The following is a 26,291-nucleotide window of genomic DNA, read 5'->3' as shown; positions in this document are numbered from 1 at the left end:
TACAAGAAGAGATTTTCTACAATTATTTAAATTACCACTTATCCTAAATAAGTCATTTCTCTCTAATCCTCTAGGCAGTAATGTATAATAAAGTTTGTAACCAATACCAAACTAGGAGGGGTTGCAAGCACTTTGGAGGACAGGTTTAGAATTCAAAATGATCTGGACAAACTGGTGAAATGGTCTGAAATAAATAGTGTGAAATTCAATAAGGATAAATGCAAAGTACTACACTTAAGAAGGAATAATTAGTTGCACAGACACAAAATGGGAATTACTGCCTAGAAAGGAGTACTGCAGAAAAGGATCTGGGGGTTATAGTGGATCACAAATTAAAGGGGTTAAAATGTAACACTGTTGCAAAAAAAGAAAACATCATTCTGGGATGTATTAGCAGGAATGTTGTAAGCAAGACATGAGAAGTCATTCTTCCAGTCTGCTCAGCCCTGATAAGGCCTTGTGTACAGATCTGGGCAACAAACTTTGGGAAGATGTAGACCAATTGGAGAAAGACCAGAGGAGAGCAACAAAAATTATTAAAGGTCTAGAAAACGACCCATGAGGAAAGATTGAAAAAAAAACTACATTTGTTTATTCTGGAGAAGACTGAAGGGGGACATGATAACAGTCTAAGCACGTAAAATGTTGTTATAAAAATAGTTGTGATAAATTGTTCTGTTTATCCACTGGGGACAGGACAAGAAGTAGTGGCCTTAAATTGCAGCAAGGGAGATTTATGTTAGACATTAAGAAAAACTTCCTAACTGTGAGGGCAGTTAGGCATTGGAACAAATTATCTTGGGAGGCTGTGGAATCTCCATCACTGGACGTTTTTAAGAACAGGTTACCAAACCCCTGTCAGGGATGGTCTAGATAATATTTAATCCTGCCTCAATGTAGGGGACTGGACTAGATGCCATATCAGGTCCCTTCCAGTCCTACATTTCTATGATTTCACACCATGTCATGCTAAACTATCAGGCTACAAGAAAAATATTTCTTTTGCTTCTAGTAACCTTTCTCTAGTAAGTAATTTATTGCCTCAATTTTTATATTCCCAGGCTGTACACAAGCACTGTACAATAAATACCTTTTCCAATCCATGCTGATTGCATACAATAAAAACATCTCAAAGGATTTTAAAATAATTTTTATTCTTTTAATCACTACAATATTATCCTTACCACCATATTTATAATTTTCTTAGTGACATATAAGATGCTGCTGCTGTCAGTTGCTGACTGGACCGGTTATCTCTTGCAGCACAAGTCAGCCTCCCAGAACCAGGATAACATACCAAAGAAGATGGTGGTGATGCGAGGAATAAAACAGGCAGTAAAGAGAAGGGACATAAGAGACATTTCAAATACTTATTACTCCAGAGCTATTGTTTCATTTATATCAAGATATTAGATTGGGTGTGGGGGGGAATCTAAGGGCAAGATAATGTCTATCACTTCCATGAGCAAAAGAGATGCAGAGCTGGTTGTGTCTGGCTGGCTGAGCAAGGAACAGGGACAACTTCTCTACTGCAGCATCTCTACCCCATCTCACACTACTGTAGGGCGTCCCACCCAATCGGTGCTCTTTGGAGGCTGGGCTTTATGGTACTTAGGATGCAAGAGAAGGATTAGGCCCAAGGGTGTAGCAGGGAGGAGCTTCTCTGTGGCATTTTCGCCCCACCACAGGCAGCAAAGCGCTGCATAACTACATCTACAACCCGTGCATCGCAAGTTAGGGCTAGAGTCACAAAGTAACTTAGGCGGTGTGATGCTGAACATTGCAACCTAATTTTTAGGTGCCCAGCAAAATCACAGAAACAACACTGTGAGCCACAATGCTTGAGTAAGACAGCTAGGCCCCCTTTACAAGGAATGGAAAAATAGGCGCCTTAGACTGTGACTCACAAAAGCCAACACAGTAGGCCGGGAGCCACCAAACTAGCCCATGGGAGATGCCAACGGGAGGAGTGTGTGTTAAGCCCAAACCCATTCACAGAGATAGGCTCCTAAGTACTGGCTGCAGGGAGGCGCCCATCTCTGTTTGTGATTCTCAGCTGTGAACCCTCTCCAGGAGTTAGGCACCTAAAGCATTTCTGTAAGAAGCTGGAGTGCGGAGAGAGGAGGATGACAACCTCCCCGCCTTATTTTCAACCCAGTGGTTAGGGTACTCACTTGTGATGTGGGAGACCCCTGGTTCAAGTCCCTGATCCACCTGCCTCCCAGCTATTTTGTATGGAGTTAGGCAGCCTCTGCACACGCCTAGCGAATCAGGCCACCCCTGCGAGGTAGGTGGAGAAGTGCCTGTCTTCCCCCGGTTTGTGAATTGCTCTAGGGGCTTAGGCTAGAATGAGGCTGCAATGCACATGTCCAGAGGCCTGGGGAACTTCTACTGCAAAACCATAGGTGTTGAGCAAGTTTAGGCAACTACAGGGTTAGGCAGTAGCAGAGCAGGAGTTTTGCAAATCGCAGTGGCACTTAAAAACAGGAATTTTAGCACTGACATTTGGGGATGAGGCACCTAAATGCGTTTGTGAATGTAGCCCTTCGTTACTGTCAAATAGCAGCAGGTCTCCTGTCAGGAGTATCATTCCAGAGGTGCAAATCATCATAGAGGTACAAAACAGCAGCGTGGGAAGTCCAGTGCATTGTGGGACTTGTGATTTCCTTCTAGAGACTATCTTACTTGTAGAAGTGAGAGAGAAGCCATAGAACTTCTGCTCCAATGCAGCCATGTCTTTTTTGTACCCAGTCAGCTCTTTGTGTCACCATACCACAGGCTTACGTGCTTAAAGTTAACCACAGGCTTAAGTCTATCAAGGCCTCTGTCTTCAGAGCCTGCTCCTGTTCCCATTCAAGTCAACGATTAAAACTCCGAGGCCCAGATTTTTAAAGGTATTTAGGTATTGCTACACGCAGTGTTGCCATGCCTAACTGACTGAGGTGCGGAAATCTCATTTTCAAATGTGATTTACATGCTTAGAAGCCTAAATCCCTTCAACTATAAATGGTACTTAGGCTCCTAATTGCCTAAATCCCTTGTAATCATGAAATTTTGGCTCTTAAATCAGTTAGGTGTTCCAACACTGAGTGCAGCATTGCCTAAAAACCTTTAAAGATCTGGGCCATAGTGACTTCAGTGGTGTAGGATCAAGCCCTTAATTAGCACTAATACGGTTTCATTAGATCTTGGGTAGATAAATCCCAACTCTTGATATCTTGATCTCAAACAACTGCTTGCTCTTCATAGCAGTTATATCTCACAAAACACATATGCTCTGCAAACCCATAGAATTTGTACTAAGTGTTAACAAGTCACTATCACAGACTCAAGAAATGTCAAAAAATACAAATATTGTGGAGCATTTTTCTTAAATTGACAATGTTAGAGACAGAAGCTTGATTCTCACCTATGTCACATCAGTGTGATGCCATTGGAGTCACATCACACAGGTTATAACTGATGAATACAGTGGAGACCTGGGCGCTGAGCTTTTTCTGATGTTCTAGCGATGCACATTGGGCATTATTTAAGAACTAAACCATTTAAAATGTACATAAACAAGCAGAACTGTCTGCAGGGGCGGGGGGGGGGGGGAGAGGGCAAGCAGGCTCCCGCATCCCCAGGGCCCCGGCAGGGGCACAAAAGGTGCCTCTCCGAGAACAGTGGAATTTAAATTCCTCTGCATGCCTCTGACTGTCTATGTTCACGCTGGTAAAGAAATGCATTGTGGGAACATGGGAGAATATAGTCAGCAAGGTGAGCTTAAATTTCTTTATGCAGGATTTGATCATGGAGCCTTGCTGCATAAGACTGTAACCTGTTTGAAAACAAATGGGTGAAAACCATCAGTTATTTCAAACTGCATCTTTCATATTTGTAACAATTAATGAAGGAATACTATATCTAGTAAATAATGTAGAAGTATCAAATAATGATAGTGCCCCTTTGCAAAGCACTGTGCACCTTTATGTGATGAACTCTGTTACATACTTTGTATCTAGAGATATGAATATTTAAAAAATTTATGTGGGAATTTCTGGTAAGAACAGGATTTTTTTGGTGGGTACATTGCATTCTAGTTCTTTATCCTATTACCTATTCTATTGTCTCAGCATACAAACTGATTTCAGAAACTACAGTGTGTCATTCTTTTCATTGATCAGAAAATAAATAACCACTCTTGAAAGGTGTTCTTTCACTCTATTTAAAGATGTCAAGACTAACAAAACCTCAAGAAATGGTTGCATATCATTAAAAACATATATTCTTTATCCAACTCAGAACACATTACATCAGTTACGTAAGGACAGAGCTTGCATAAATACAGTAACCTCAGAGGTACAGGACCAAAATACTGATGTAACAAAAAACCTATTACATTCTTTCCGAGAGCTTAAACACTGATGAATAATTGGCTAAGCAAAATCAACCCACACCATGTCTTTCCTTCGCACTGAGATTAGGATAATTTGTTATCTGAAGAATCCTTAATGTAGGTATTGGCCAAGTATTTACACAATATCACTTAGGACCAGGTTGTTTCAGTACCAAGGAGAGGTCCCTCTTTCCACCTTAATGGAAGCAGGTCAGAAATCCTCCACTTAGACTGTTCTGCCTTCCTGACAGTCTAGATGTAGGAAAACTCAGCAGTCCATCTCAGAGGATCTGAACTGCAGAGGCCAAACAACCATGCAAGAAATTACTCTCTTCCTCTCTGTACATCATCATTTAGGAAGGTGTCTTTGAATGGGAAGGCTTTTTATAAGCTTCCTCTCCAAAATGAGGCACTCAAGTAGACTTTGTCTACACACAAATATACATCAGTTCAATTAAGCTGATTGAGCTAAACTGGTGCAAATCCCTCTGTGGACACTAATTTTGGTTTAAGAGTGACATTTTGGTTTATCTTAAACCTGTTCTCAATCAATTTAAACTGAACCGAAACAAAGTGTCCACACAGCATTTTGTACTGCAGTATCTATTTAAACTGGTTTAAAAAAAATCACCTCAAACGAAACTGGTGCAACTTTTTTGCATAGACAAGCCTTAGCCAACAGGCCATTTCTCCCACTTTTTAAAAACCAGTTGAACTTTGCTAATTCTCACTATAATAATCCGTTAACCCAAGAATTTTAACTAGCTGTCCTGACAAAGGTGAGGATCTCCAGTGAGGTATCATACAACTAAGATGTCATTATTTTTACAAGATATGCTACAATATGGTTACTAGTATATTATTAAGTGCTACTGTAAATAATTGAAGCTTATACACCTTTGCCAAAATAAGAGAGGAAAATGCATTATGGAAAGCAATGTCCTTGCCCTTTATTTTTAAAATTGTGCTCCTTTACTTCCCAAGTTGTGTGTAAAATTTGCTAATCTGCCATGCGTGTCCAGTCATTAGTGAAGTCGTGCTATATGCCAGTTCTGAGACTCATGTAGTAATGCATTTTGAACAAAACCTGAAACACACTGAATAGAAACACAACTATTAAGATTTTCAGGAATCCTGTAGCATCTGCTCTGTTCAGCAATATGTAAATTAAACCATTTTATAGTGTTTTTGCTGATACTCAGTATAAATTCATGAATTTGAGAACAATTCTCTTGTTGACACTCTATGGGATCGTGTGCGCACAGTGATGCTTATTATGATGTATGTTGTTTCACTGATCTTGACAGGGTCAGTAGAGATGGGCTCACTACACACAAATTTAGGAAGATAATCCTTTCTTTGCGTTTGCCAAGCTTCTGAGCAATATTTATACCATTTCATGGTGGGCCTAGATTTGTGTGTTATTCATTAAAAATACTTCAAAAAACATTTTTAAAAGTTGCTCCATTATCATTCTAATTTCCAATTTGGACAATCTAAATATAAATTACATCCAAAAAAATTTGCTGGAAGAATGTTAAGTTTGCATAGTCAAAAACTCATAATTTAGAAAATGCCAGAACTAAGATCCTGCATGCAACAGCCTAATTCACTACATAATTCCCTGATCATCATGCATCCTATGGACCTGTGTATCAGTATAGACACCAGGCTTTATGAACTACAACTGGAATGCAGGAAGCCCTCAGCCACTCGGTCAGAGCCGCCACATTACAGTCCCTAACAGTTTGTTCAGACCACTCTTGATCTCTTCTGGGACTTGTTGCTGAAACCTTGGACTGAGTATGGACATTGCCCCAGGGACCTGGGAGTCTGCAGAAACAGATTGCTCTCCTCCAGGCTGAGAATTAGAGGCTAAGGGATCAAGTATGGCATCTGGAAATGGAAAATTGCTCCCTGCGGGAACAAGTTACAGTACTCAGAGCAATTTGTCTCCCTTTACGACACCAGCTCAGGCAATCAGCCCCAGAGTTCAATTAACAGAGAGATATGATGGCACCTACAGCAAGTTTATTATCCAATGCAGACTCCTGTTTATGCTCCAGCCCCAGAAATACGCCACAAACCAGGTCATGATGGGATTGGTACTTTGCTTGCTTACAGGGGAAGCTCTAGCTTGGGCTTCTCCCCTTCTCAAGCAGCATCACCTGGTCTGGTAAATTGGGAGTTCTTCATGGAAGTGTTCACCATCATTTTTGATGACCCACATAAAACTGGCATGGCGGAGACCACCTTACATAAGCTTCGGCAAACCCTGGAGTCAGTTCCTTCCTACGTCACTCAGTTTAGATGCTTGGCCACAGACATCACCTGGAATGATATTGCACTCCATCAGTTTCAGCTTGGTCTCTGAAACAAATTAAAGTAGGAGATGGCACAGATAGACCTTCCCACCCACTTGGAGGCCTTTATGGATCTGTGTATCGTGATAGACATCAGGCTTGAAGAACTACAATTGGATTTCATGAAACCTTCTCATTTACATTTATATTGATTGTCTTGTCCAAACTACTGCATATTTTGCTAGATTTTCTCTCTTCTCCAAAATTCAGGAACCACAAATCAAGCTGTTGCTAAACCTTTTAAGAAGGGTTGTGTTATATGGAAGTTTTAAAAATAAATGTTACGAGCTTTTTATTAAAAAATAAAACAGACCCTTGTACTAAGAATTTCATAAATGAATCTCATATTCAAAAATATTTGCACCTTAATAAACAAACTGCATCTACATCTCACACTTGCCCAAGATTCAGCCTGCAAAGGAAGCTCAGCCATGGTCAAGCTCATACAGAGACAGACGTGTTGTCTCTGGGTGAGCAAGACCGTTGGAAATGGGAAAACTTCTGTTTCTACTGTGGAGAAGCAGAACATGCTGTATCCATTTGCCCTGCCAAAATCTCCGCCAGCCCATTGACAGGAAAAGATTAGGCCCAGGCTCAGTTGGGGTTCTGAGCCCGAGTACCATCAGTGAAAGACCCCAAGGTTATTTTCAACTAAGAGGTGCTCATCCCCATCCAGTTCTACAAATTACCTTCCAATTGCAGATCCCGCAGGACAAGCAAGCCTTTCCTGTCCAGTGGGCCTTGATTCACTTGGGAGCTGGGGATAATTTCATAGATTTTTCCAGAGTCCTTCTCCTAAACCTTCCATTACAACCCACCACTACCCCGGTTGTGGTGGAAACAGCAGACGGGTCCCCACTGATGTCGAGACTAACTACCTAGAAGACCGTACCTTTGGAAGTGGTGACTGTGGAACACCAGGAAGTCCTACAGTTCAGTCTTATTAGGTCCCTGTACTTTACCTTGATTTTGGGGGCACTCTGGCTAATCCGGCATGACCCCCATATTCTGTGGTCCCAATAAATTATTTATTTTGCATTGAGCTTCTGTAGTGAACACTGCCTTCTGGTTCAACAACCCAGAATCCTAGAACCCAAGCTGGAGAACTCTGCTCCAAAAACCCAACCCCCTCTCCCTGCCACACACACACACACGGCAGCAATGATATCGGATCCAGAAACACCAGCTCTCCACAAAGCCGCACCTTCCTGTAAAATACCAAGACTACCAGGATGTTTTAAGAAAAACCTAAATGCAAACATCTTACCACAGCATTGTGATTACAATTGTCCCATAGATCTTCAACTGGGAGCTAAAATTCCATTCGGGCACATATATTCTATGTCCAAGCCCAGGTTAGCTGCCTTAAGAGAGTACATCCAGAAAAACTAAACAAAGGCTTTATCTGCCATTCTATCTCCTCCACAAGGGCCTTGACAGTTTTTGTTACAAGGAAAGACTGCTCTGAGACTATGTAGATTGCAGAGTGCTTAACCAAATAACGGTATATAACCAGTACCCACTGCCATTAATTCCGGAGCTCTTGGATCAAGGACAGTCCAAGTTTTCACCAAATTGGATCTTAAGGGAGCATATAACCCAATTTGCATCAAGACAAGGGTTGAGCGGAAGACAGCCTTTAGAACTAGGTATGGGCATTGCCAATATTTAGTAATGCCCTTCGGGTTTACTAAAGTCCCTGCCACATTTCAGCACCTAATTAATAACGTATTTAGAGACATTCAAGATCAGTATGCGGTTGCTTATCTAGATTATATCAATCTATTCCAGTTACCAACCAAGCCACAACCACCATATCCGTGAAGTTCTCACAAGATTGTACCTGCATGGGTTATATGCAAAACTGGAGAAGTTGCACATTTGATCAGTCATCCTTTGAATTTTGGGAAGGCGTCCACAGTTTGGGATTGGGCAGAGCTCCAGAATAGTCAAGACATTCAGAAATTAATCCAATCTTTTAAAAAATCACATCTCTTAGAATTGCCATCCTTCATAAATTTGCAAGGTTTCACTGTCCCTCTCGAGGCCTGTCAAACTTTTGACTATCTAAAGATAGCTTTCTTCTCCACCACAGTGCTGGCCCACCCTGATCCCAGCCAACCCTTTCTCCTTGAGGTCAATGCCTCCGATGTAGCCATTGGGGTGCTACTGTCCCAAAGAATGGAGTCCCAGAAAGAGATGCATCTATGTGCATTTTTCCCCTGAATACTCCAGCCAAACACAATTGTGAAATAGTTGACAAGCAATTAATTGCAATCAAGACAGGGCTCAAGACATGACGACACTACCTCGAAGAGGCCAAGCACCCCATACTAGTCTTAACAGACTACAAAATCCTGGAAAATATATGATCCATCGAGGCACTGAATCAGCAACTGTTAAAAAGAACAGGGCCCAGGTTAAGTTTCTACTTCATAATCACATACTGCCGAGGCAACAAGAATGGTAAGGTGGATGCACTATATGGAACCTAAGAACCCCAAAGAACCACCACTGATTGACATACTGAAACCATAACGACAGGTTTCAGAGTAACAGCCGTGTTAGTCTGTATTCGCAAAAAGAAAAGGAGTACTTGTGGCACCTTAGAGACTAACCAATTTATTTGAGCATGAGCTTTCGTGAGCTACAGCTCACTTCATCGGATGCATGCCGTGGAAACTGTAGCAGACTTTATATATACACAGAGAATATGAAAAAATACCTCCTCCCACCCCACTGTCCAGCTGGTAATAGCTTATCTAAAGTGATCACCAGGTGGGCCATTTCCAGCACAAATCCAGGTTTTCTCACCCTCCACCCCCCCTACACAGATTCACTCTCCTGCTGGTGATAGCCCATCCAAAGTGACAAGTCTTTACACAATGTGCATGATAATAAAGTTGGGCCATTTCCTGCACAAATCCAGGTTCTCTCACCCCCTCCCAAAAACCAGACACACAAACTCACTATCCTGCTGGTAATAGCTCATCCAAAGTGCAATGATAATGATAATTAAGGTGGGCCATTTCCAGCACAAATCCAGGTTTTCTCACATCCCCCCCACCCCCAGACACACACAAACTCACTCTCCTGCTGGTAAAACCCCTTCAAAACTGACCACTCTCCAAGTTTAAATCCAAGTTAAACCAGAACATCTGGGGGGGGGGGTAGGAAAAAACAAGAGGAAATAGGCTACCTTGCATAATGACTTAGCCACTCCCAGTCTCTATTTAAGCCTAAATTAATAGTATCCAATTTGCAAATGAATTCCAATTCAGCAGTTTCTCGCTGGAGTCTGGATTTGAAGTTTTTTTGTTTAACCATAACATTTCCTTTGTGGATTTATATCATCAGACTTTCTTACCTCACTTCAAGTAGCCCTCCCTAATGATTACTCCTGGGAGGGGGCTGCATGACTGCACATGCGCAGAATTCATATCCCCTACATAATATTTTTTCTTCGCAGAAAATACATCCTGCTTGTGGACTGCAGTTGTACCTTTCACCCACCAGGGGCTGCTATGGTGACAGAACAGAGGGCAGCCACTCCCAGACGGGAGCGGCCTGCTGTGTATAGGGAGGAGAAGTGAGGAGGGACCAAGTGAGGAGGCGTGGGATATTGGGGGGGATGGACAGCATGGGGCACATGGGACTGCTGGTTAGTCACAGACTGAGGTTCAGAAGGGCTAGTGGGGGGGACAGACTGATCAAGGGCTGAATGGGAGTAGGGGTTCATGGACACATGGACAGATGTATCTGATTGACTGAATGAATGAATGAGAGAGACTACGGGTCAGCAAGGGTCTGCATGGAGAAGGCTCCCCAACTCCATAACAATCCCTCATCCCCCACCCCCAAAAGCCCTGTTCCATCCTACCGCCACTCAGTGAGCCTCCAGGTTCATTCCCAGGCTTTTCCCCAGCAATTACTTCCCTCTCCCTCAGCTCCTCCTTTACCCTTTACTCCCCCAAGCCTTCGTAGTGCTTCTGAGGGGTGTGGGAAATATATTTCTGTATTATAGTTTAAATGAATTATTACTCAAAGTTCTGTATTAATATGCCTAATAAAGAATCTATTTGCCAAAAAAAAATCATGATTTTTTGTTGTTGTCTGTATTATTAGATGTACTTGCTGACAGGCATTTTGAAATAAATTAGCAAAATAATTGAAACTGGCTTTATTATACTGTAAATTTTGACAAAATATGCAGAATTTTAAAATATTGTGCTCAGAATTTTAAAATTTTTGGCACAGCATTCCCCCAAGGGTATTGTTGGTATCAGTGGAATTACTGTTCCCAGTGTTATTCTGGGGGACTCTGCATACCCCCTTTTGCCTTGGTTTATGAAACCATTTCCCAGTCTCAGAGACCCTGACAAAAAAAAGTTTAATTACACTCACAACAGGTGTACAATAGTTGAATGTGCATTTGGCTGACTGAAATCCCACTGTTTGGACTCCAGTGTCATCAATGCTGTCTTCATTACTGTGGCTTGCTGTGCTCTTAACAATCTTTGTGATGCCCAAGGTGAGTCATTTTCCCCAAATGGACCTGTGACAGTGATGGGCTGCTAAAGCAGTACACTCAGTACATCACCTACCACAGCTGGATCTGGATGCACCTGGGCAACAGAAATCAGGGATGCTCTGTATTCCCACATTATGGATTTGCTGAGCCCATGGAAGAGGGAGAATAGTACTTTTATGAATGGACTTGTAAATTATTTACTGTACATTACTTTTACACCCCACAATACAATGAAATGTGGGGTGTTGATTGCTATGCACTGTACTTATGAATGATGTGACCACTTATGAAATGTGTGTGGTGGGGGGGCGGGTTTGCTATGTACTGCCCTAATGAATGAGATGATCTCTTATGAAATAGTGGTAAGGAGGGGACAGTGGCAAGAACTGTGGAATTACAGTATTGACTGATGTAGATACTTGTACTGAGAAACAGTGTTTGCATAAAACTTAGTTGTCTCTCATCATGCATTTGCCTTTTGTTTGAAACACACATCATATGATGTGATGCAGTGATGCCTATAACATTTCTTAATAAAGTAAAAACCTTTATTTTTAAATAATTATTAGAAAAATGCACTATTAAACCATTGCCAGGCAGGCCAGCTGCCATTAGCACACGAACACACCAGTAAGATGAAAACCTCTAACAAAACAAAAACAAAGCATATGAACAGTGCAAGCAGTGAAACCATCTGAAAGTCAGAAACCCCCTTCCTGTTGAGTGTCCCCCGGCCCCTTGTTCTCCTTTCCCTTCCTTCCACAATTATTGCACTCCTGGGGCACGGGGATGGAGGTGTACACAGGGGAGGGGTTCAGAACAGAGGACTGCATGGGGTACATTTCCAGCTCTGAAGGCGCAATTGAATGGGTAGATAGGTAAAAACCCTAGGACTAGAGAGAGGCTCAGAGAAAGTTTCCATTTTCCTCTCATCCTCTGTCTGCTCATTGCCTTTAAACATAGGTACTTACTATAGTGTGAGGGCAAAGTAAACTGATTCCACATATTCATTATTTGTAAGAATTATGTTTGGATGGGCCCAACTGCATGGGCCACCCAGCTGTGGAACTGTTTCTGGTGTGCAGCACATGAAGGGGAGGCAGGCCGGCCGTGGGCAGGCGCAGCAAGAGCCTGCTCTATTTTCCCTCCCTTAGCTGCAGTTCCTGTTCCAGGAAATGAGAACCAAGCGTCTTCTCCCTCCCAGCAACCCTGTCCTCAAGCTCTGCAGCCAGCCCATGCCTCTCTGCTTGCCTCACCTTTCCATTGGTCACAAGTCCTTCTCTTTTTGGTATTTAACTTGCTTTTCAGTCCTGTCCACAGTGTCAACCATAAGTTCATTACAAAAAGGCTTCCTCTTGGACAGGTCCCATGATGGTACATTAACCGAAGCTTCTACTTGTATATGGGCGTGCTGTCAAAGTACTACAGCCTGCAGAGTTCGAGGGGCCTGGAAGCAGACAAGACAGAGGGTTATTGTCTCAAATAGCACAGTGCGTAAGCAGAGAAAAAAATCATCTTTAAAATGTTCCGTTGTAAAGCTTAACTTCAGTATATTGTGAGAGGGACACTTCAGACCACAGACCACAGACGCCCCCTGGACGCAGCCGGCTTAACTGCAGTGAAAAGTTAAAAAACAACAACTGCTTTGTTTTTTCTAAGTTGCAGATCAGCTTGGGCTTTGGGGGAGAGGGGTGACTGCAGCATGGTATATAAGCCTTCTCTACCATTTCAGGCATTCCAGATTTTGGAAGATATTGCAGTTCTTGTGGTTCCCAAATGGCAAAGAGAGCTTTTGTTCCAAGCTGCTGGTGGAAAGTTGGTCATGTATGTCACCGAAGTATTCAAACGTCTGGTGACTGAACAGCACATCTGAATGGAGTGGGCTGGTCAGCTACCAAGGATGGCCCTGAAAAACTCCCTTCCCTGAAATGTGATTACCTATCTGGAGTTCCTGCTATAGGAAAAGTTTGCAGCTATTAGTATCTGAGATTGGGTGAAAATTCAAGAAGAAATCAACACGATCCTATGGCTTGGTGCCTCCCTATAGCTTTCAATACAGCTTGCTAGGACTTCATGCAAACACAGAGAACATCTCCCTCCCCCTCCGGCACATTTCTAGACTGCATTCAACTGCCCTCCCTCCACCCCATCTGTATTTTGGACAAATGACTTACCACCCATGGAAGATGTGGCCTATATTTCAAACTCCTCCCCAACACACAGTTCACTGTTTTCAGGTGGGTCATTACACCATTGGGTTGGTTTGGAGCAGCATGCTTACAGGGAAGGAAATATAAGGTTCTTATTCTTAAACTGGCATGTCCTAGCAAAAGTGTGAGCTTTTCTAGTAAAATTTCACTTTTAGATGCAGTTTCAGTGTTTCCTCTTCCTGGTCTCCATTTTGAGTTCCATGGGGCAGTGGCGCGGGAGGGTGGGGGACACCCAGGCACTGGCATGCAATCCGCCATTAGCAGATACACTGCGACCCAGGGCTTGCAATAGTTTTTGCATTGGTTCATAACATGGAAATCCCTCCCAGAGCTACATTAATAAACACAAAAATGAAACCAGAAACTTACCAGACTCTGGAGCAATTTCTGCCTATTCCTTTTCTGCTGCTGGCTACTCCTCCAGGGAGGCATCAAAAAGCTCCTCAGAGTATGGCCCCAGGATGTGCTACAGCTGCTCCTGCAGCAAAGCCTCCTTGGGGACTGGTTTCAGCACCAGAGTTACCTCAGATTTCAGAGGGTTATAGCCCATGAAAGCTTATGCCCAAATAAATTTGTTAGTCTCTAAGGTACCACAAGGACTCCTCAGAGTTACTTCAGTGGCCTCATCTGGTGCTTGCTGCTGACTCCCATCTGTTCCCATGCTAGATTCTCAGGTCAGCCTGTCGTTATGCACCACTGTGGGCTCTGTGCTCAACATAATACCCAGCACCGAGTCAAACTCCTCATTAAACAGGCATGATGGTGGCAACCTCTCAGAGATGCAGCTCTGGTCCCTGGCTTGCCGATAGTCACTTAATTCACTCACTGCACCGTTCACCAGTCTGGCAAATTCCCCACTTTGCCAGCTGTTTTGCTACTTGCTGGTACCCATAATCACTCCTGCTGCTTTTGCTAAAATTTGAATGTTTCACTGGCCTCGCATCAAAGATCTGTCTGTGCTCCTGCAAACACCCTTGGTAAAGGACTTCTTGTGCATGATGGCCATTACAAATGCAGGAAAAGGTTTAATGTTGTTTGCAACTCAGCAGACAGAACAAAATGGAAGGATTAAGTGCCAGGCAGACGTACTTGAGCAGAGGGGTTGCCCCTGTTTCCTGGGACTCTGTTGGTGATTCATGGGATAGAAAGGACAAAGAATATTGGCCCATGGGATTGTGGGATAGTGATGGTGGCCCCTCAGGGCCCAAGTCCAGCAAGGGGCTGTGTCTACTCTGCCAAAGGATAGGGTTTGAACTCTGGGTCCCGGCAGCAGGGTCCTGGGACCCAAGTCCAAAAGATGTGTGTGTAAACAGAAGCAGGTTTCAGCTTGAGCCTGAACCCAGGCTACATTGCAATGTAGACGTACCCTAAGTGCTTTTGAAAAAATCCCACTACATATCTTTGAAAATCTGGCCCTTGGTGAAATTGCAAGAAGTGGTCCATGGTTTGCAGGATCACACCCTATGGAAATATTAGGAAATAAAATAAGGACTTACTCCTGCAAGGTGCTACACACTTTCTAATCCCACTGAAGTCACAAGAAGTTGAAGATGCTCAGCATATCACAAAATCAGCCCCTACATAAATAAAAATAAAGATTTTTCCAAAGTGTCTCAGCATGCTTTTGTCAGTTTCAGAGAAAAATCAATTAAAATATCCGAAGACAGAAAGAAGCTTGTTGTTCAAAGTCCAGAAAACATGTCAATAGAATTACATATGAACAAAATCTATCTTGGAGGAATGTTACATACAGTCTACCAAATTCTCTGTGCAACCACCTTATTTTTCTAAAAAAAAAAAAAATGCTTTAAAATGGAGTATGAAAAATATAAACATATTCAAGATGTCACTAAATACCATTCAAAATTGGTGTAATTAAGATGCAGCATAGTAAATCCCAGAAATGATTTCTAATCTTACCATTACAGAGGGTGTCAGGCTGTTTATAGTTAAGCCTGAAGCTGTAAGCCCGATTTTCAACAAATCTCTAACTTCTGCTCAACTAATAGCCAAACCAAACCACTTGAAACGTCACAAACCACGCCACCTCCCAAAGGTAAAATATTTCTGGAAAAAATTAGGGTCAAATCACACAAGTCATTTTAGAGAATGAGTCTTCTCACCCATCCCCTCTCAATCCTTTATTTTAAAAAGTGCACTTTTTAATTTGTCCCCCTTCCACCCCAAAATGCCACATCTAAATCTAAGCAAAGGTAGAACTACATCTATGCAATATCAAATAGGTACACAGCCATACAAAAGGGAAAGTCTGTTTACACTTATTTTGAAATATCTGATTGTTTCAAATTAGTCTAAATCCTTCTGTGACTTTCTCCATTATGAGGTTTACTCTAATCAGGTTGAGTCACACAATTGTTTGCTGTCCCTCTGGATTCATGCACACTATCAGGATTGAGTTTTTGGTTGTTGCTTTTTTTAAGACTTAACAGTTTTTAATAGTCATTTGATGACGTTTTATCAGGTCAGTAATGCCAATGACACACAATTTGGTATTTTAGGAGCAACAATTTCCATGTCCCTCATTGTATTACTTTTGCCCAAAAGATCGGTTAGTCAACATGACCACAGTCTAGTGAACTTCATTGCATGATGCAGACTATTATTTCGTTTCACGTATGATGACATACTTTCGTTTTAAATTCTTTGTTGGCATTTTAATCTCTAAACAAAATACCTAGATGCTCCTGACACTAAAGAAATCAGTAGAATATCAACGGTTTGTTGGTTAGACAACTTTTTCCTAAGTATCAGCTCCTTAGCTGAGACATACAGCCTCTTAAGAGTAGATGGTAGCGTTACTATATCTGGTTCTTTGTTTTATATCCACCAACAGCGGCATGCATACAGCTCCAAGGAGCTCTTTGTACATGCAGATTCCTAGCCATCTCACCCGGAAGGAAATAACCAGTGATTGCAACTCCATCTCCAAAGACAACAAATTATAACTGACTAGAGTTGTCACCAAATATTTGTCTCATCACCAACTGTGAAGGACTTTGAGACACAGGCGTGCATGTTTCTTGCTAATAACACGAACGCAGAAAAAAATGAGGCAATACTGAATGATTTGTTATCCAGTCAGCACTGACCAATACCTGTTTCTTGTACCTACTAAAAGTGTCCTACCTTGTGAGTGAAACATTACAGGAATAGCAACTCCTATCATTCTTAGGGCTAAATAACTATAATAAAAATTGTACAAATGTCTCTGCTCAGCGAAAAGATAAAAAAGCAAGAAGCATATCAGCAGTATTAAAATGGAGAGAAGTTTTAACTTAGTGACCGTGTCCAACACTCAAAAGCTGCTAAGTCATACATTAGTTTTCCCCATTATATTTTTGCATATAGTAATCAGATTACCACCAGATTTAAAATATTAATTTCTTTGGCAGAGGCATAGCTATTGCCAATAAATATATATATATATATATATATATATATATATATATATATATATATATATTAAGGAAAACCTCACTTTCTGACATCGTGAGCCCAAATTATGCCTAAGGACTCTGAAATGTTTTTTTCCCCCATGTAGGAAAATAAGTGGACACAACTGTAGAGTTTAAAACTATAAAGAGAACTGGTGAAACTGAGCCAAACAAATTATACACAGCAATGGAGAACAGTGAAACAAGAGTCCCAAAACCTGGGACTTTCATAGCTAAGAATGAGTTCAAGCAAACATAATTCTTACAAATAATGAATATGTAGAATCAGTTTACTTTGCCCTCACATTATAGTAAGTATCTATGTTTCTATCTATAAGCAGACAGAGAATGAGAGGAAACTGGAAACTTTCTCTCAGTCTCTCTCTAATCTTAGGGTTTTTACCTACCTGCTTACAAGTTTTATAAAGCCACTCATTATTGTAGTATTCGAGCACCTTCCATATAACATCAATAGCAATAAAAACGTCCCTAGCAGACTCCATGGAGACTCTGGCACTTTTGCCTTCTGAGGGTAAAACCTCTACTCGGGGTAGGGTTTTTTAGATTTTATTCATTTACTTTTTTCAGCAGGGTCATAGGGTAGAAGTGGGTGCCAGTGTTGTGTCATTCTTACTGTAGAAAGGACTTTTCGAAGGAGAAGGTTTCGCAACATTTCCTAAAGGCGGTCAGACTCCAGACCTCATCTCCTCTGGAAATTTGTTCCATTGCTGGATCGCCTCAACTGACAATGCTTTATCTCCCACACTTCATCCTGGCCTTTGTGCTCTGCATTGGCCCAGCAGAGCTGTCATAGTAATTAACAGATTCAGTCTTTAATATATCTGGGACATGATCTGTTAATTCTTTGAATATTAGGACCAACTGCTTAAACTGGCATTAGAAGCTAACAGGGAGCCAGAGGAAACACTAACACAGGCCAGAGGTGCTCATGGCAGCCCAACCTATGGAGAAGACAAGTAGCCACGTCCTGTACCACGTAGAACCTGTGCCTGTTTCCTTAGGGTTAATATCCATCCTTTATGAACCAGAGAGTGTAAGTTTCACAGACTGATTGCTTAGCGATTGCCTTACATAAAAAGAAAGCAAATGGAAAGCCAATGTGATCTCTGATCTTGTGGCAACACAGATACTTTCCAACAATCTCGTGCCCAGGTTTCCAGAAATGCTTTTTTTGTTTTAAATAAAGACGAATCCAGGACAATACGGAGAGGAAAAACCACCACCAAAAAAAAAAATGCAATTCGGACAAATATCACAATTAAACACGTTATAAGAGTTTTCAATCACTGTAAAAATGTTTAAAAAGCTGAAAGTTGGAAATTATTAGATGCCCCATTCAGACCAACATTTCTGTCCATTTCTGCAGGGGGAAGTGTCACATTTTTCATGCATGGGGAAAGCACATATGTTCTATTTAGAAAGAGCATTTTCCTGTGAACTGTAAAGGTCCTTTATTGCTATGCATAATAGGCTACATCAGATGCACATCAGGGAGCAGAGGAAAAAAGAAGAATGAAAGACGTTAAAAAAAAAAACCACCCTGAAAAAATTCTCCTACTAGACTATATGTAAATTTAGGGTGGGATTTCCCAGGAACTTTGAAGCGAATAGATACAGACACAGAATTTTTTAGGGCAAATGCACGAATAGTGAATAAAATAAACTAATCATCCGTTATTTATTTTTATATAAATATGTTACACTGAGGCCTTATCCAGCTTCTACTGGCTCAACTCCCACTGATCTCAAAGGGAATATAAGTTATCCCTAAAAACACCAAAACAAATATTGGAAAACCAGTCAGACTGCTAGAGAGCTGACCACTAGCATCGTATTATGAAGTTTTCAAAAAGAAAACTTAACCTGACTGCAAGATATTTTTAAAAGTTAATCATGAATTCCAAATATCACAAGTGAAAAGTACCAAACAACATTTATTTTGATCATATCAGTGTATCCACACAGGGGCCAATAGATTATTATTTATTAACTTAATAATGTTTTATGAGCTGGGATGGGACCTGTCATAGGAAGTCCCAGGAGGTTTTGACAGTTGTCTCAAATGCCTAATGGCATTATAAGTTATCTATTAGAAGCGAGTGGACTTATCTTCTACCTGGCCCCACAACAGCTAGACATTCCCTTTCACAAGAATGGTTTACTAGCTTGCTTGTACCGATTCTTTTAGAGGCCTGATCCTGTTCTTTAGATTGGCACTTTCAGGTAAGGGAGTGACCACACACATTCTGTAAAAGACATCTGCACTGCTCCCATGCCATTTGGTCAGACTCTTCTAATTAGGCACATATGCATCCTTTACATAGAAGGAAAGGGTATTAACTTTGAATAATAATCTTTATTAGTTTATTTTAAAAGGTACATTGTAATCCTGAGCTACTGCTTTTGTACATTTATCATCATACAAAGACATGTCATTTACAGTTTGAAGAATACATTTATTGTGCTCCAAATCCTCATCTGAATGTCACTTTGTCCTAACAGGAACATAGATAATTTAAAATAATATACGTATCCCTGGAACATCCACATTAATTTACCCCAACCCCATTATCTACAAACTATTGTCTTCTAAAGAGCTCAGGACATTCTTTCTGAATTTAGCAAAACACTAGTTTAAAACTGTAAAGATGGGCAGTACAAGAACTGGTCCCTTAATCCTTTGTGAATACATCATTAGAAAATTAAACTGGTTTCAGTTTCCGCATTCTCTTGAATGAATTGCCAATGTCAAATTGACAAGCTATATTTTGGTGGAATGATCAGAGTAACAGTTTACTCATTTTCATATTGCAGCAGTACCTCCTTTTGCAATGACCAGCGCAAAATTCTCCCAACGGGAAAAGTTTACGATGATCAGATGAAAGTAAGAGGTAACCCATTGTCACCCTATGTTTAGCTAAATGACATCTAAGTATTATAAAACAAGTCATATGAAACACTTCCCTTCAACCCTGTAAAGGAACTCACACACACAACCAGAGCAAAGTTCCATAAATCCAAACATGGCTTTTAGGATTTGCCTGTAAAAAAAGAAACATTAATAAGTCCCAGGATCCTTGAAAAAAAAAATTTATCCAAGTTGAATTCCAACAATGGATAAACTGACATTTCTGTTTCTAACTGGATTAGCAAAATATTGCATTTCTCTACCTGAAAACTGGAAAGCATACAGTGTTTACAAATGTTGTCTCTCTAGCAACAGTGTCAGTCTTCAAAAGTACACTCGTAAATTTCACTTCCTGAATAAGGTCACTATGATCTTAGGTAAAAGTTACAGTAAGCAGTTCAAGCAAATTGCTTATTGCTTAGATTTTAAAGCAAGCCACTTTAATACAGTTTTAATGAAAACGTAAGTACAAATGTGAAGCTATTGTAGAAACACTTATAAACACCTGTTGCTTCTGAGTACTTACTGACCACCCAAACAATAGCACTTAACATAATGATCTTAACATAATAAAAAGGAAACGTAAAATTTAATACTGTTTGTTGGAATTAAAATTCAACAATACCTTTAAGACAGGTGCATGAACATGTAAACAAAGCTTTAGTATTCAGAGCTTGGGAATCTAGCAGCAAAACAAACTATTTGCATATAATGTAGTGCAATGAACATTTGTTCTTAAAAGATCCCCTGTCTTAAAACTACTTGTAATGGAATCCTTAAAGGAAAAGATTTAAAAATGTCTAACATGTAGCATCCAGAATCACTAGACTTTTTCACCTGCTATAATCTACCATTATAAGCCTATGCAAAACTGTGCTCTGGATAACTAACTTTTATGGCTCCCCAGTAACAGGCTCGAATAAGGCAGATCAAGCCTAAGAGATAAGCAATAGCCCAAGAAACATATGTTGCATGGAAACGCCTGGCAAAATCTTGCGTACCAACCTAAAAAAAAGAAAAACAAATGTCAGCAACACAATAGTCTGAGCAATTTGAGAGGGAAAAAAAACTTAATAGGCACTGTCAAGGGTCACAGTACCTCTTTTTTAGTCCCATGAAGATGTTTTATGTTAGGTCAACAATGCCAATATTTAAAAATCGTACCAAAACTCAAAGAAATTGCCTTTAAACTACATATAGTTTCTTACTTTCACTCCCTCCACTACAGGCCAGCCCTCCACTACTCATCTGAGGGTGCAAAAGGCCGTCACAGAACCAGGGCAGTTATACTGTGCAAGTGAATGGTGTCAGTAAGCTCATAAAGAGAAAAATTCAACGCCTGTGCAGGGAGCTCCTTGCACCGCAGTATGTAGCTGTGGGGTTGCTGTCATTCAAAGGCTGCAGTAGTGACTACAGGTTCCATTACTGTTCTGCAGTCTGGGGACAAGGATGTAGACCCTTTATGTTCCCAACCCCATTCCCAAACCTCTCTTCCCCACCATGTAATAGAAATGAAGGAGTTTGGTTGCTAAGGGGCTCTCCTCAGCCTTAGAGGAAACGGGCTGCATTCACCCCTAGAAGACTGGATGATATTTACAGTGATACTACATAGCAGCACCAACCTCTATTGGCAAACCATGGGAGCAGCTTTCCCATTTCACTGGTGACAGTATGAACTGTAGCGTGCCAGGTGATTGTGTTCAGCTCTTGAGATTGGAGGGTAAATAGGTGCCCGGGGAGAGGATAAGGTTGTTTTTTTCCCAGTAGCGTGTGGATTGAGGTACAGGTTTAAGGTTGTTAGGGTAGACATAGGTAAGTATACAGGAAGGGGAGAGAAACTGCAGGAATTTGATACATAGCTACAGCACACTAGAAACAGAACCCACATTCCTGAGAAGATGCCTTGTAAATGGGAGAGAACAGAAGAAATCCGCCCCATATTGGGGCTGAAATGGCAGATAGAGAGAAACCTTTTATGGTCCTGGATCTCAGATGGAAAGGGAAGTTTGGATTATGATTTCCGGTCTGGTTTACAAAAGGAATGTTTCACTTTGACTAGCCAAGATTTGGGCCAATACTTAATGGGATGAAAAGTAATGGTGGTTGGCTCCCACAGTAAGTGGTGAGGCTACACTATCAATCTATATCCCTTCATCCCAGCAGGTGGGTCAGATTTTCAAGGAGAAAACTGGAACACTGCAATTGGGGTGTCACAGAAAAGCATCAGAGTGAGAGGAAAGGGAATTTGGTAAGGAAATGGGAACAAAAAAGCACCATCCCCAGATCAGGATGAAAACCTGGAAGCTTTATAAAAGACAGCAGCATGGGAGGAGACAGTATCTTTCTGTGACCACATTCTTGTCTCATACTACCAACTCTCCCAACATCTAGCTGTTACCCTTCCATCCTTCCCATCCACATACCAGCCAGCCCCATTTTCCCCTGCTCTCAAACTTCCCATCTCCCTCCTGACTCAATCTCCCCTAACCCTCTTCAACCCTCCTACTTCTCAGAAGTCTTCCCGCCCCAGCCCAATGCCCTTAAGCTGAAAATTGTTCCTCTTCCTACTTAACCTCTCTACAGTACTGCACCACATCCTCCGCTGTGAGCCCTCTCTGACAGAACACTCTCAGGGTAAGAATACACCTTATGCAACTCTCTAGACTAAAAAAATCCATCCCTGGACTCAGAATTCTTCCCCTCCCTTTCCACCACTGCCAGGGAGAACAGGATGGAACTATATTGTGCTGCTAGTCCCCACTGAAACTGCACCAGCCCTTCTGCTGCCTGCCTCTCTCAGTGGCAGCAGCCAACACGACTAGCAGAGTGAGACTACTGAGCTGTCTGCAGAGACTGGCAGGACACTGCTGCACAGGAAATACAAGAATGATTGTTTGGAGAAGCCTTCACAAACTCAAAATCCAGAAGACTGGATCCAAAAAGATGGCAGGTCACCTGTGCTGCATCTGAACTTGAAGGAAGTAGGAAGCATAAACATCAAATTAAGGAATTGGATGTGGCGACCCTAAGAAGGCATAAACATCTGACAATAGAAGTGAATGTCAATAATGTGCTAGCCAATGCGGAGGGATATGGCCAAGTTCTGTGCTACAACAGACCTAGTTATGGAATAACTCAAGAGTTAACCTAGCTGATAGAACTTGGAATAACTATTAGTTAACACCAATTAATTATTGACTTCTAGATAACAAAAAGCACAATTCATCAGTAAGGCCACAGAATCAAAACAAAATTTGCTGGGTCAAGCCACCATAGGAAAAAGTTTGGGAACTTCACAAGTGGAAAAACATTTCTTTCTATATTTCCTTCTCTGACTTGCATCTAGATTCCTAAAATAATTATAGTCTGAGAATCACAGGATTATAAATGATAAAATGTAAGTTTATTGAAGTAAGAGAAAGAATCAAAATCAGTCTGGATGACTGAGATGCTAAAGGAGCACTCAGGGATGAGAAGGCCATTGCAGAGAAATTAAATGAATTATTCGCACTGGTCTTCACAGCTGAGGATGTGAGGGAGATTCACAAACCTTAGCCATTCTTTTTAGGGGACAAATCTGAGCATGTGTCCCAGATTGAGGTGTCATTTGAGGAGGTTTTGGAACAAATTAATAAATGAAACAGTAATATGTCACCAGGACCAGATGGTATTCACCCAAGAGTTCTTTAGGAACTCAAATGTGAAATTGCAGAACTGCTAAATGTGGTATGTAACCTATCATTTAAATCTGCTTCTGTACAAGATAGGAAGATGGTTTGTTTATGTGGCACCAATTTTTAAAAAAAGACTTCAGAGGTGACCCTGGCAAGTATAGGCTGGTAAGCCTAACTTCAGTACCAGGCAAACTGGTTGAAACTATAGTAAAGAACAGAATTATCAGAGACCTAGATGAACATGATTTGTTGGTGAAGAGTCAACATGTTTTTTATAAAGAAAAAACATGCCTCACCAATCTACTAGAATTCTTTGAGGGGATCAACAAGCATGTTGACAAGGGTGATCCAGTGGATACACTGTACTTTGATTTTCAGAAAGCCTTTGACAGGGTCCCTCACCAAAGGCTCTTAAGCAAAGTAAGCTGTCATGTGATAAGAGGGAAGGTCCTCTTATGGATTGGTAACTGGTTAAAAGATAGGAAACAAAGGGTAGGAATAAATGGTCAGTTTTCAGAATGGAAAGAGGTAAATAGTGGTGTCCCCAAGGGGTCTGTACTGTGCCCAGTCCTATTCAACTTATTTATAAATGATCTGGAAAAAGGGGTAAACAGTGAGGGGACAAAATTTGCAGATGATACATAACTACTCAAGATAGTTAAGTCCAAACAGACAGCAAAGAGTTACAAAGGGATCTCACAAAACTGGGTGACTGGGCAACAAAATGGCAGATGAAATTCAATGTTGATAAATGCAAAGTAATGCACATTGGAAAACATAATCCCAACTATACATATACAATGATGTAGTCTAAATTAGCCATTACTACTCAAGAAAGAGATCTTGGAGTCATTGTGGATAGTTCTCTGAAAACATCCACTCAATATGCAGCGACAGTCAAAAAAGCTAACAATGTTGGGAATCATTAAGAAAGGAACAGATAATAAGATAGAAAATATCATATTAACTCTATATAAATCCATGATACGCCCACATCTTGAATACTACTTACAGATGTGGTTGCCCCATCTCAAAAAAGATATGTTGGAACTGGAAAAGGTGCAGAAAAGAGCAACAAAAATGATTAGGAGTATGGAACAGCTTTCATATGAGGAGAGTAATAAAACTGGGACTTTTCAGCTTGGAAAAGAGACAACTAAGCGGGGATATGATTGAGGTCTATAAAATCATGACTGGTGTGGAGAAAGTAAACAAGGAAGTGTTATTTAATCATCATAACACCAGGACTAGGAGTCACCAAATGAAATTAATAGGCAGCAGATTTAAAACAAACAAAAGGAAGTATTTCTTCACACAATGCAGTCAACCTGTGGAATTCTTTGCCAGAGAATGTTGTGAAGGCCAAGACTATAAGAGTTCAAAAAAGAATTCGATATATTCATAGAGGAGAGGTCCATCAATGGCTATTAGCCAGGATGGGCAGGGATGGTGCCCCTAGCCTTTGTTTGCCAGAAGCTGGGAATGGGCGATAGTGTATGGATCACATGAGGATTACCTGTTCTGTTCATTCCCTTGGAAGCACCTGGTATTGGCCACTGTCATAAGACAGGATCTGAGCTAGACGGACCTTTGGTCTGACCCAGTATGGCCATTTTTATGTTCTTATGATAAAATAACGGAAAGGTGGTTTTAACTAACTAAGGAGGGCCTAGCATGACTACTAATATGCAGTAGCATCACTACTAATTATCGTCAATATTTATTATATTTATTGGTATTACGTAGCGATTGCCATTCTGCATCACTCCAGTAATCCTTTTAAGGTATTGTTGTCTCTAACAGTGACCAATACCAGATGTCTCAGAGAAAGGTATATAGCTTCCACCATGAACTGTTATTAAATAAACTGTCAATGGGAGAATTTTGGTTAGTTGTTGGCTTATTCCCGGATTTCTATTCCTTATACTTTGTTAAGTTATGTAATGTAAATGTAGATGTTCTTATTGATCTATAAATTTTCTAATCCTTTCGGAATCCTACTAAGCTCTTGACCTCAATTCCTGTAACAATGAGCTCTATGGGTCAGTGATACACTGGAGAAGAGACTTGCATTTCCTTTTACTAGTTTTACACTGGCTAGGCCAGAATCGTGGTCACACTGTGGCTGCTTTGCACCTATCTGCCAGCACAAAGCAGCTGTAAAGCCAGTTTAGCTGGCTAGTGGAGGATTCCACCTGCCTATGAAGAAGGCGGCGATATCACCTGTCAATGAATGATACCACAGAGCGCACTGCTAAGCTGCTGGTGCATTGGGCTGATCCCTGGCTACCCAAACAGCCCCTGATGTTGTGAACAGCTGGTGTAAGTTATATCAGGGGTCAGCTTGGTCCCCAATGACCCCAGGACGAAACCCCTTTTTGTCCTCCTCTAATCTTGGGCACTGTTCCAATTGGCTAGAGCAAACATAAGAACAGCCATACTGGGTCAGACCAATGGTGCATCTAGCCCAGTATCCTGTCTTCCGACAGTGACCAACGCCAGGTGCTCCAGAGGGAATGGACAGAACAAGTAATCATCAAGTGATTCATCCCCTGTCGCCCATTCCCAGCTTCTGGCTAACAGAGGCTAGGGACACCAACCCTGCCCATCCTGGCTAATAGCCACTGATGGACCTATCCTCCATGAACTTATCTAGTTCTTTTTTGAACCCTGTTATGATCTTGGCCTTCACAACATCCTCTGGAAAAGAGTTCCACAGGTTGACTGTGCGTTGTGTGAAGAAATACTCCC

At 41.3% G+C, this 26,291-nt stretch overlaps 2 protein-coding genes across 3 annotated transcripts in view; both read right to left on the bottom strand.

Annotated features, from left to right (window-relative positions):
• The window catches only part of LOC311516224 (uncharacterized protein C8orf88), an 86,240-nt gene extending 71,303 nt beyond the window's left edge, over positions 1 to 14,937 (bottom strand). Inside the window, exons 1-2 of the mRNA XM_084620065.1 lie at positions 13,447 to 14,937; positions 12,529 to 12,719 (exon numbers count right to left, since the gene is read on the bottom strand). Of these exons, the coding sequence (XP_084476191.1) occupies positions 12,529 to 12,652 (124 nt within the window). The 5' untranslated portion in view covers positions 12,653 to 12,719; positions 13,447 to 14,937. The remainder of the gene's footprint in view (positions 1 to 12,528; positions 12,720 to 13,446) is intronic.
• Positions 14,938 to 20,022: 5,085 nt separating this feature from the next.
• PIP4P2 (phosphatidylinositol-4,5-bisphosphate 4-phosphatase 2) overlaps positions 20,023 to 26,291 on the bottom strand; it is a 60,149-nt gene continuing 53,880 nt past the window's right edge. For both annotated transcript variants that reach the window (XM_084619850.1, XM_084619849.1), the window contains exon 7: positions 20,023 to 20,871. In XM_084619850.1, coding sequence (XP_084475976.1) covers positions 20,728 to 20,871 — 144 coding nt within the window. In that variant the 3' untranslated portion in view covers positions 20,023 to 20,727. The remainder of the gene's footprint in view (positions 20,872 to 26,291) is intronic.

The sequence above is a fragment of the Lepidochelys olivacea genome, assembly GCF_965140295.1.
Source record: "Lepidochelys olivacea isolate rLepOli2 genome assembly, chromosome: 2".
NCBI classification, from domain to species: domain Eukaryota; kingdom Metazoa; phylum Chordata; order Testudines; family Cheloniidae; genus Lepidochelys; species Lepidochelys olivacea.
This window is presented reverse-complemented; position numbering and strand designations above follow the sequence as displayed.